Source organism: Eschrichtius robustus, chromosome 5 (genome assembly GCF_028021215.1).
Source record: "Eschrichtius robustus isolate mEscRob2 chromosome 5, mEscRob2.pri, whole genome shotgun sequence".
In the NCBI taxonomy this organism is placed as follows: Eukaryota; Metazoa; Chordata; class Mammalia; order Artiodactyla; family Eschrichtiidae; genus Eschrichtius; species Eschrichtius robustus.
In genome coordinates this window covers 124,559,604-124,572,257 of record NC_090828.1, presented here as the reverse complement: position 1 = coordinate 124,572,257, position 12,654 = coordinate 124,559,604, and the positions used below count along the sequence as shown (strand labels likewise).

At 44.6% G+C, this 12,654-nt stretch overlaps 1 protein-coding gene across 9 annotated transcripts in view; it reads right to left on the bottom strand.

Moving 5' to 3' along the window:
- NCKAP5 (NCK associated protein 5) overlaps positions 1-12,654 on the bottom strand; it is a 1,051,318-nt gene that overhangs the window by 893,425 nt on the left and 145,239 nt on the right. For 8 of the 9 annotated variants that reach the window (XR_011074154.1, XR_011074153.1, XM_068545242.1 and 5 more), the window contains exon 2: positions 9,844-9,973. Coding sequence is in view for 6 of the 9 variants with exons in the window: in XM_068545242.1 (XP_068401343.1) it covers positions 9,844-9,912 (69 nt within the window). In the remaining 3 variants the exon portion in view is untranslated. Of the gene's footprint in view, positions 1-9,843; positions 9,974-12,654 lie in introns of those variants that run through there. The other variant, XM_068545250.1, reaches the window with a different exon arrangement.

Here is a 12,654-nt window from a genome sequence, read left to right as displayed (position 1 = left end):
GCCCTGATCAATATAGCCAGAGAGAGACCTCTTCTTCCTAAATCCCATCACTCTTGTTGCTTGCACCACTGCATGCCTGCTGGTATTACTAAGATTTCTGTATATGTGATTAGATTTTTTAAGCTTTGTAAAGCAGAAACCATGCCTTGCATTCTTAGCACTCACCCCACCGGGCTTCAAACCTAGCAGGTGCCCAATTCCTGTGCTGATCCATTAGAAACTCTGGAAAGAAAAGCAAGCACCTATCAGAGAGGATACCCAGCTACCTTTTGGGTTTGAGGACCTGCTTCTAAGGAGATCGATGAAAGCGCTACCTCTTGTTATGGACAAAGCACTCAAGAGTTCGCTGCGGCAACAACGATCCTAGGCTGCCAGAGGATGATGCAGAAAACTCAGTTGCCATGGAAACTTGTATGATCTGATGACTCCCATTACTGAAAGATGGTGAGATACCAGGAGAATGACAAGCAGATCTCTGATCCCTAAAACAACACAGAACATGCTGAGCAAACGTCTTTGCTCATTTGTACTTATTTCTTCCGTAGAGGCAGTATTATTTCATCATCTACCCATAACACAGCATTTGCAAAGGCTTTCAAAATGTTTCCCGTTTTGATTTAGTGATCTCTGAGACGCTACGTAGGCACAGAGCTACCTCCGAGGCAGGCAGACGGCACTCATGGCAGCAGCTGAGCACAGGTGATGGAATCAGGTGCTGCTGAGATCCTGCTCTGTGACCCGGGCAAGGGATGCCATCTGTGTGCAGCTGCTATGGACCAGACTTGCTAGATTAATGGCAGGTGGGGCCACTTAACCATTCTTGAGTCAGATGTCTTTGAGAGTCTGATTATACCTGTGGACTTGCTCCCCAGAAAAATACACATATGCATATACACATAAAATCTAATATAATACATGTCAGAGAATTTAAACCTCTGCAATCTTCTCATAAATTTGCCCTATCAAGTACCTTGGGACTCAAGAGGGCCCAGATACCAAGTGAAAAGTCTCTGATGCATAATAATAAAAACTTTACACACACATTAGACTCATCCTGGGGCAAACCAGAAAAGCAGGGTGTCATCTAGTCTCCCAACCTTCCCAACCAGCACTCAGTGCCTTCTCCAGGTAGTTCCATCTTCCCCCATATCCAGTGTCTCCTGCTGGTGGGTGCTTGCCCATGAACGGCTTCTCACTGGTACATTCACTCACTCATTCATTCATTTCACGGAGTGTTTTCTACGCATCAGACTTTAGGGATGCAAATGTGAGTATGGCAATGCTCTTGTCTTCAAGGAGCTTACAGTTCAGTTCGGTCAGGATTGACTGTGCTCCCCAGGGGACAATCAGCCGTGTCTGGAGACAATTTTGGTCATCGCAACTGAAGGAGGAGAGCTATCGGCATCTAGTAGGTAGAGTCCAGGGATGCAGCTACACATCCTACAAAGCACAGGACAGCCACCACAGCAAAGAAATTCAGGCTCCAGAATGTCAGTAGTGCCTCGGCTGAGGTTCTACAATAGACAGGCCTGTGCCCAAGTGGTAAATGCAGAGATAAAGGTCAGCTGTGAGTGTTACGGCAACTCAGGAAAGGACATTTTAATAAGAACTTGGGAAGATACCCTTACGATGGCATTTCTGCCTGATTTTCAGGGATTAGAGAAAGGAAATAAGAAGGGAGAGAAGACTCATTCAGGGGGAGCCATCACCATAATAAAGGCAGACCCTCCTTTGGGCAGCATCAGATGAAGGAGAACCAATTGCAGAGGGTGGGCAAACAAATGACATATTTTGGGAACCTCCTCATGGGAAATGATGCTGGCTCCCTAACCATCTCCATCAGCCAGTGGCCCAGTCAAAAGAAGGTACAGCCATTTGGTAGGATCATCACCCAAGTTATAAAGCCTGTTGCATACTAGGGGTGCTATATTTGGAGGTTCCCCATCATTCACCAGTTCCTCCCTACTCTACTGCCATTCTAATCAATAATTCCACCTTGGCTTGTACATGTCACACCACAATCAGTCCTCATACGGCTAAAAATATTAAATTACAGATCTATGATGTTATATATATGTATATATCGTATTATATATGTATATATCACATTTATATATATATAATAAATTTTAATCTCTATAAAAGTTGGTTCCAAGACCTGGTTAATCTGAAAAAGCACAAGACGAGAAATTAAGCCTAGACCAAGTTTCGACACATGCATTTCTTATTCTTTATAATCCTCCCCCTCCAACCTCTGCCCCTTTGACTATTCTTTTGTCGAAATCAGGCTTCTGACATCAGGAGGCAGAGATATGGCAGATGTGCTAAAGGACATGTAAACCTCCAGCCCTGTTGAGGCTGGGGCTCTTTAAGGTTGGGAAGCATCATGTGAGGGGCTCCCAGTCACTGGTGAAAAAGGTTTTCTGCTTCCAAGCTGTACAGCACAGCGTAGTCTAGAGGTAGACACACCTGAGTTGAAATCCCAACTCTGTCACTCACTCTAATTCCCTTTGCAGTCCTATAGTCTTGAGGAAGTTGATGAGCTTATTAAGCTTCTGATTTCTCATTTGTAAACAGGAATAATTAGAGTTCTTACCTTAAGGGGTTGTCCTGAGTATTAAATGACAGTTTCCACCTAAAGCATTGAGTGGAGTGCCTGGGCACACAGTAAGCCTCAAAAAATTGCCACTATTATTACTAAGGGAAGGAAGCCCTCCTGGTCGACATTCGATGCATGATTCTCTGCCTGAACACTGTCTGCTAAGGTGGCTTCTGTGTTTGACTCAGCCAGCCCCACTGCTGACACACACCAGGCCCACCACTTGGGCATATTCTACACCTGCTCCTCTGTCCTATTCTCCATTCATACTCCGTTCTCAGCAGCAGCGTTGCTCAGATCTTTAATCTCCCTCCCAGCGTTGTTCTTGCTGGGTTCTGATCTCTTTCTGTTTGTCCGGAGCCCCTTTACAATGCTTAGCAACCAGGTGTTGTGGGCTGTGCCCACCTGGCCAAGCCTCCCCTGTCTTCCCCCAGCTCATCTGCCCCAAATCTATCCATAGTCCCCAAGGATCTGTGCTGCTGGAGGGCAGTTGGACAGGGCATTTCTCCAGCGTTCTCTTGACCTGCCATGATGGGCTCAGCTAGGCTGGTGGGCAGATTCGCTGGGTAACTATCCATATAAGGATCTCACACTTCTTAAACTCTACCACTGCCCACTTTCAAGGGGAACAGTCAAAGATTCAGCATGCCACTTTAGAAAGGTTACTAGCCCAGACCGAAGCTGGCCTGTTCTCCACGGTTGCTTTTTCCTTCAAAAGAGGCCTTGGTTGGATCCTCAGACATCACCACACCTTCCAACATCTGGCTCTGGTGCATGGTCTGTTCTTAGGACATCTAGGAGACGGCTAAGAGAACTGTCCTACTTTTAGGGGGACTGAAGCAGTCGGGAAATAAAAAGCTCGCTCTCATTCCTTGACCCTCCTCCACTTGATGCTCACTTGGGAAATCTCAAACAAATCTTGACATCAGAGAACAAACGTCAGGCTTCCCAGAGGGCAGCTTGGTCTTTGCCCAGTGGTCAGAGGCACTGAGGAAACCCTACTTTATATATGCTTCCTTTAGGAGAAGGGGTCAAGGGTAGCTGGGATTTGAGTAGCTAGAAACCTTCTCCAGCAACCTGGTAGTTTCTGCACAGCACCCCTCTGGTGAAGGGTAGTCTAACTATAGCACCAGCAAAGTAGGGGTAGCTACAGAAATGCCTGGAGCATGTACAAGATGCAGATATTTTCCTGAGTGCTCACAATCCAACGGCTGCTGTGAACAACATGAACCGTGCCCGTACTTTGCGTTTAGAAGAAGTCTCAGTGAGTACTTTCTAAAACCTTTAGAGCTTTCTAAAACCTTTCTAAAACCTTCTAAAACCTTTCCCTTTCCTCAACTTCTTGAGGACCTGCATCTTTGCATGACAGCCTCAACCCGCCTCTTTGCCTGCCTCGGGGTACTATCTGTCCTGAGGGTAAACACAAATCACTACTCAGAAAGTGACCACTCAGGAAAAGCCAACCTGGACCCTCAAGCTTCCCATTTCTCTAACGCGTGCAGATAGCCTTCAGAATCCAGCCCGCTGCTGTCTTTGTAAATAAAGTTTTATTGGCACATAAGCCCCACCCACTGATTCCTGTCTTGTCTGTGTCTGCTCTCCGCCACAACCATAGAGTTGAGTTGTTGTGACTGCTCCTTGAGCCTGCAAAGCCTCAACTGTTCACTCTGTGGCCTTTTACAGAGTTTGCTGATGCCAGTCACTAAACAGGGTGGCAGGGTCGTGGAGGGGGGGACGGAATAACTGAAGATAAAACAACAGATATTTAAATTTGCGTGTCAGTCAGGGCTCTGTCTGTGTGTGTGTATAAATAAACAGATTTATTATGAGAGAATGTTCTAGTGATTACAGAGGCTGAGAAGTCCCATAGCTGTCTGGGAGCTGGAGGCCCAGGAAAGCTGGTGGTGTAGTTGACTCCAAACCCCAAGGCCTGGGAACCAGGGAGCCAATGATACAGGTATGAGTCCAAAGGCCTGAGAACCAGAAGCACCCACGTCTGAGGGCTGAAGAAGGTGGATGTCCCAGCTCACGCAGAGAGCAAATTCGCCCATCCTCTGCCTTTTTGTTCTATGCAGGCCTTCAACAGATCAGATACCCACCCACACTGGTTAAGGGAGTCTTCTTTGTTCAGCCTACCAATGCAAATGCTAATCTCTTCTGGAAGCATCCGCACAGACACACCCAGAAATAATGTTTCGCCAGCTATCTGGGTATCCCTTAGTCCAGTTGAGTTGACATATAAAATTAACCATCACAATTTGATATAAGGAAGAAGTTTTCCTGGGAAAAAAATAATTCAGCAATGAAATGAGTTGTCACCAAGGGGTTTAGGACAATCTCCTTGGGTTGCCTTTCTTCTCTTTTTTTTAAAATTTATTTTTATTATTTGGCCGTGCCATGCAGCATGTGGGATCTTAGTTCCCCAACCAGGGATTGAACCCGTACCCCACGCACTGGAAGCGTGGAGTCTTAACCACTGGAGCCCCAGGGAAGTCCGTCTTTCTTCTCTTCTATCCCAATCCTCACCTACCGAATTCTCACCACTGCTTCGAAGCACAGATCTAACAACAGCTACTGCATGGTGTCTCCTTACATTCCCCCAGAATGATCTCAAGTCCTGTCACTGTCAAATGTCACACCTGTGTATCTTCTCCATGTTATGTTATTTTCCCTGCTCATTAGATCAGCTTCTACAAATAACCTGTAAACACTTTGAGAAGGAGTATTTCCTCATATCAGTCAGGGTCACCCTGCAGGAAAAAAGATGACACACTCAAACCATTTGATTGAGGAGATTTTGGTAAAGGAACTATTGATTAAAGTGTGGGCAGACCTAAAGCAAACCAACATGAGATGGGCTGGCAACACCCAGGAGTCATTACTAACAAAAAGCCTGAAGGGGCCTGGGGAGAGAGAAGGTGCCAGAACACAGAGAGCTGTGGCTGTAACTGCAGCTAAAGTTGTGGGAGAGAGTTGCCCAACGAACGCTGTGGCCCTAGGGAGATCAGTCCAGTCCCTGTGGTCCACAGCGAGGCAGGGAGAGAGCAGGAAAACAATGACCTCGACTTCTCTTTCCTCCCAACCTGTGATGCCCTTCTAGGTCATCCCATTGGCCAAACTCAGTGAGATGTCAGAAGGCCAGGGATTCTTTTAACAAGGTCCACGTGGTACCTTCTCCAGGGGTGCCCAGCCAGGTAGAGAAGGATGGACTGGATCTGGAGGGGGAAATGGCAACTCTCCAGCACATCCCATGGCTACTAAAGCATCGTAAATATAAAGCAGGTTTTCAGTGATGTTTGTTGACCGACAGAGTTAATGGGAGCCTGTGGAAGGCCTAATTACTCGAACGATTTGGATGCCAGCCATCCAGAGGCTGAAGGATGAATTGAAGGACCTGTGAGGGGGCTTCCCTGCTGCCACGAGTCTATCAAAACTGCACTCTGTCAGATGTGAGGACCTAGTACGGCCACCGTTTTGTCTTCCTTTCAGTGGGGGAGAAAAGATTGGGGTTCATCACTCATGAGAGAAACTGTTAACTCCTATCTGTGCTTAAAAGCAAAAGGTATTTTCCCCCCACATTAAAAGAGAATCTTTGCTCTTGAAATGTGAGCTGAAGAAACGTTCACTCCCCGGCCTGCTCAGCAGCTAAATGCTACCACAGCTACAAGCGTCAGATAGCTATACACGCGGCCTATTTGCAGGGATGATTCCTGAAAATAAAAAAGCAGTGTGAAATGCTGACTTCTTCTGATCAAAAAGCATCCTGGGGTGGGCTGAAGAGTTTTGGGTCAGGAAGAGGCCCCAATTTCTGGGGTGATTTTTATTGTCATCAGAGAGAAGACTGTACTTTCCATGAACACGTGGCTCCTTGGCATACTCCTACCGGGAGAGGCCAACGTGTCGTCGCTTGTCTTTCTCTCGGTGTCTTTACCCCTCACATGGAAACATATTTTTCATTTCAGTTTCACTTCCCCTGTCACGTTCTTCTTTAAAAGGATGATTCATCAAGTCAAAAATCAGCAACATCAAAGAATACTTTAGCGTTACTAGGGTGCACACATGCCTAGACACACACACACACACACACACACACACTCTCTCTCTCTCTCTCTCAAACCCTCCCATGTGTCACATCCTGAAAGCAAAATTGTGACTAAGGACCACAAACTCACATCCCCCAGTTGGAGCTTTTTTTCAGTATTTGGACTGTGAGATTTTTTTATTCTGTGGTTCCTCCAGCATAAAATTTTTAAGACTGTTGCAGGGGAGCTGCTCAACACTTCAGGATTTGATTATGTCAAATAAAAAGTGTAATGAAGTTAATAGTGCCTTATTCTTGCAGTACATTCTAAGGAATTTTTTGCCTGCAAAATCTGAAAGTGGAAATTACCTCTGAGCCCTCTGACTCTCAAAAATATGGGTCATAACGATTATAGCAGTGGAATGTCAAGACTTAAGAGTTTAGTATGTTTCTCTTTCCTCTGCTCAGTTTTCCAGAGGATCTTCTCTTACTGGATTATTATTAGAGAATGAAAGAAAAAGAACTGAAGTGACAGGTCTCACGTCTACTCTTGGTTGTATCCTACTTGTGCAGCCTCAGGAAAAGTGTTTAAACTTGCTGATTATTAACTACTTTTTCTGCAGAGTGAGGGGACTGGATAACCCATTCCCAATTTGGATTCTACGATTTAAAAATAACATAGAATAGAAAAATAAATAAATAAAATAAAAAATAAAACTAACATAGAATAGAATAATAAAATTTTTAAAAAATGACTTGGGAATGAAGAGTGCGTGATATGATGCCAGGTGTTTCTTTCTTTTTTTTTTTCCTTGTATTTCCCAGCAACCCTGATCTAGAATCATCCCTGTGCACTTCTTGCCTAGTTATTTGTGCGGTTTCGGCACAGAGCCAAAGAGGAGGACAAGGTCTTGGGTTCAAGTCCTTTACAGGCCAGTCAGCTTTGATCTCTTCCCCCATTTGTGTCTGTCTCTCTGACAGCCACAGTAAAATTCACTAGGGTCTTTCAATGGGTCTCCCACCCTAAAAACCAATCCTCTTGCTGTCATTGCCCCAATAGTGGCATCTTATGTGAGGGAAGAACATAACGGTAAAACAGAAGGCAAAATCACAGTCACATGGCCTACCCTGTATAATGATGAATAGCATTCAAGAATCCCTGTACCTTGGGCCACATAGTCATAGGAGAATGAATTCTTTTTCAGCATTTTCCCAACAGGCACATGCAGATGCCACATTCAATCTGCCTCTAGTAAACAAGGAAGACATTTCACTAGTGTAAAAACTCTCCTAGGCATCATTTGGGGAGATTTAACAGGATGACGTTTCTCAGCTGGTACCAAGCAACACGTTCTCCTTTTCCCAACGTTCTTTTATGCTGTAAGTCAAGAAACAGATCCACAGTCCCCACAAGACTCAGGCTAGAGCCACATGCCAATGGGAACGCAAGCTTGCTTTGGGATTTTTCAGCCAGCACAGGTAATACGACGGCTTTGATTTATGCCCACAGTCAAGTCTGTCCCTATGGAAAATTTAAACATGGCAAAAATTTCATTGAATCTCCTTCTCTGATTTTCAGATGCCCAGTGCCCTCGTGATAATCCACGTCCCCTCCCCTCCTTGCCCCAGCCCAGCCTTGCATGCTGGCACTCTCTGCTCTGCATCCTTTTCTTTAGCAACTCCCTCAACAAAATTCTGCTCATCTGTCTGACATCTGGGAATGATCCAAGACCTTTCATTAATGAGTGCTACTGTGAATGATTAAAAGACAATAGCTTAGCATGCTTACTTTCATAGGGTCTTTGTATCTTCTCTGGGACCTAAGGCCAAATTGGGGGCTTTAGGGGTTAATCAGCAAGGATGATACTTCTGGGTTAAGAGAACCTTTCTTGGGCTGCTCCTACTATATATACTACACGAGTGCCTAGCTAGACATAAGACAGACCTTACTGGCAGGTTGATATGTAAGAAGTGTTTCCTTTGGCAAAGAAAAAAAGGAGAGGCTGAGAAATTATCTTTTTATCCTAAGTTTCCCTAGAAGTTGCAAAGGGTATAGACATATAAACACACACACACACACACACACACACACACACACACACTATTTTCACTGCACTGTACCTGGAGACAGAAAGACCTCAGAACTGAGAAGAGGGCATGCAGACTGGGAGGAGAACTTAAAATCCTAGAAGAGCTCTTCGCCTCTGAAGGTATGCTGCTCGGTGCAGAGCTCACAGAGACACAGAAGAGCTAGACACAAAAGTTAAATGCGACTCTTTTCTCAATTCCCAGAAACTCACATTTATGAACAGTTTGTGACGTGAAGCCTCAGCAGTCACAGGGTAAATAGCTAATCTAGACACCGACAGAGCAAGACCTACAGCAGCAGAATTGGAAAAGGGCAACTAATAAATCAACAAATATTTTATTGGATACCTACTCTGACCCCAACTCCAGGCCAGAAGCTGGGAGGACACAAATGAATAAAGCACATCCCTAAATGTCATGCCAAAGAAGGTACTAAGCTACATCTCTACTTGAGTAGATGACCAAAAGAGTAAGGAATGACTTGCTTCATTTGATTTCTTACTCCGTTCAGACGTATCATTGCCTCCCCAAACATCTCAGCTCAGACTGTGAAAGAACGGCCAACCTTCAGAAATCAGTGACTTAGTCTATTTCCCTGGACTAACCAGATTCTCATACACGAAAGCAAACCCAACCAAATTGTTAAGAATGACGCTCATCAGTATTCAAACTTTTAGAAAGAAAGTTTATGGACCATTGAACAGATTTACATACCCAAGATCTCAGAGATTTTCTTCGCTCTTCAGTATCTGAAGCTCTACTGCATTCTTGTTCAACTTACCCCCAGAGTTAAGATAAATGGGTGATAGAACAACTATATGCTAGCTTGGCATTTGGTATCAGCTGTACAGTAGTGTTTTTGTATGGGTTAAAGTTTACTTCAGCTGGAATTAATGTAATTATATATAATGCTGACAGATTATGACATTTGCCTATTAGGACACTATACAAACATTCCAATAGTTTGCTGGCTTTTGACTTTGTAAAAAATAAGTGAAACAAATATCCCAGGAGATATTGCTAATGGGGTAACTGGAATAGAGGTTTTGAAAGCACAGGGTTCAGGAAATCACAGTCAAAGAATAATGCATTTTAAGCCAAAACATATAGTGGTAAATGAATATTTAGTACTTACCACAAGACTGCTATCTAGAGACAGCCTTTTTCCAAAGTCCCTTTTCTCAAGCTGTCTCTTTCCCTCCATGAGTGAAGTTATTTATTTTCCTTTGTGATTTATAAGAATTCCCCTTCTGTTTCCAGGGTCACTGCAAAAAGTGAACATGTGTTTTACTATCCGAGCGAACAGTGTTTAGACCCCTGTTGTTCACTTTCTAACCATGAGCAAGTGTTGAAGCCAAAAATACCCAGACCCAAATCATAAGTTTAGAACTGGGCTCCCTCGACTCCAAAACCCTCTCCCGCTGCCAAGGTCAGAGTCGTCTTTACGGAGGCCCCTGTGTTTTCACAGGTTTTACTAATGGAGTTGTGGAATGGGTTTGCAGGTCTGCTCAGCAGACTGTGGAAAAAAGCAAACAGTCAGTTTCATGCCACACTTGCTTCACACCCGTCCTCTCTCTATCCGCCAGCATCATTCTGTTGCTGTGCCCAGGGATGCGGTCTGCAGATTCCATGAGAGCAAATAGACAAAGCCATGCTCCATATCCAAGAGCTGTTGAGTCCAAGGCCCAGGAAGGGGAGACTGAAACATGAACATTACTGTCAATATTTAATTTAAAAATACTTAATTTAAACCTATTTAAGGAACATTACAAGAGACATTTGCTTTGGGAAAGGTTGAATCAGCATGAATGGTCATGGCATCATTATCGTGAGTAAGTATTTGAACACCCACTGCATTTCACCAAATCAGATGGAGTTAATCCCTGCACTCCACTGAGATTGCTTGCTCAGGAATGACTCGGTATTCTGGTTAGTAAGGAGGCATTAGATGTATTAAACACTAGCTTCCAGTTTTCACCAAGATGTAAAGTGCTTGAAATGAAAGAAATAGGTTTGAACCCAGACTTTCCTACCCATCAGCCAAGTGACCTTGGACAAGTCATTTAGGCTCTCTGAAGCTCATCTTCCTCCACTGCAAAAACAGATAACAAATGGCCATCAAACGATATATATAAAAATGGTTTAAAGGCAAGAAATGACAACTTACATTTAAGTTCTAATTATGCACGGATAACATTAAAAACCAGTTAACCTTAAATACAAGTCGACATAATTTAATATGCCCTTGATGACTCAGAATTTTGATGACTCAGGCACTTTGAGGTACAGAAATTGCTCATAATTCGCAAAAAACACATTTTATATCAGCCATTGAACTGCTGACATAGAAGAGCTGAGCTTAATAAAATGCTATACCAATCAGTTTCTGACACAATTGAGAAGAAATATTTTTTAGAATTATTTCAACTGCTCCAAGTTTAACGAGGATGCAACAGACGCGACCTCACAGCCCATACACAGAATGTGGCCTCTTTCTCTTGGTTTCCCCTACCAGGAAGAGGGTTGAGACAGCTGTGCCCCAGGCAGGGTTTGCCCACGTTATAGTCAGTTGTAGGAAACTGACGGGCTTCTTTTCCATTTTAATCATTCCATCTCTCACTTTCAGGAATACTCATTTTAATTCATTACTGGTCCACTGAGAAACTCCACTCTGACTTCAGGGTAAAATCCAAATTTTTCAACATCATGTTCAAGGTCTAATTCCTGCGAACCAGTCTTTTACAATCCCCGAACACACAAAGAACGTACCCGAAACCACACTTCGGATCATACCTCCATCTGGGCTAATCCTCCCCTTGCCCCAGTGCCTGGCTCAGATCCCCGATCCTTCCCAAAACCTTCTGCATCACTGCATTTGGCAACGATTCCTTTCCCTCCCAAGGTTCATAGAAGTCCTTAGGGACCTTAGTAATCACCTTCATCACCTGGGGCAGTTCTTTAAATATAGTCAGTTCTTAATATCTGCTTGTTGGTAGGGCCTAAGAGTTAAAAACCAACAAAGCACTGGCAGCAATTGTCAGAAGAAAGTTAGTTCTATGCTAATAGTACAGGCCAAACGATTAGTTAACTGAAATTTATTTGGGGGCTGTCTTTCGTGCTTTCAGCTGTTCCCACCCACTTTGCGGCCCCCTTCTCATCCCAGGGACTCTATGCTTTGGTGGCTCAGAATACTCTCTGTGATGATCAATCCAGCTACAGAGACTACTCAGGCCCTGAGATTCCCCCGTCCAACAAAAGCATGCCCTCCTGAGTCTTATATTCCCAAGAGCCTTGGGGTTTAATAGATCACAATAGATGATACTTTGGCATTTAGCTCATGTTTATTAAGTGCCTAATGAATGGAGGACTCAGTACTTTGATGCTGGTGACACAGCACGTAAATAGAGAACAAGCCCCCGCCTCTGTGGAGATTACATTCTAGTGGGAGGATACAGAAAACAAATAAGCAAACAACTCCAAACCACGATCGGTACCTGCTATGAAGGAAACAACCCCCCGTGACTGGTGCAACCGAGGGTCAAGTGTGTGCAAAGGGAAGCAAAGTTTAGACAGAATGGTAAGGGTATGAGCTGCCATATAAAAACATGGGTAGAGAGCAGTCCAGGGCTTCCCTGGTGGTGCAGTGGTTAAGAATCCGCCTGCCAGTGCAGGGGGACACGGGTTGGAGCCCTGGTCCGGGAAGATCCCACACGCCACGGAGCAACTAAGCCCACGTGCTACACCTACTGAGCCTGCGCTCTAGAGCCCACATGCTGCAACTACTGAGCCCACACGCCACAACCACTGAGGTTCCCGCACTCTAGGGCCCACGTGCTACAACTACTGAAGCCCACGCACCTAGAGCCCGTGCTCTGCAACAAGAGAAACCACCGCCATGAGAAACCTGCGCTCCGCAATGAACAGTAGCCTCCACTCGCCAAAGCCC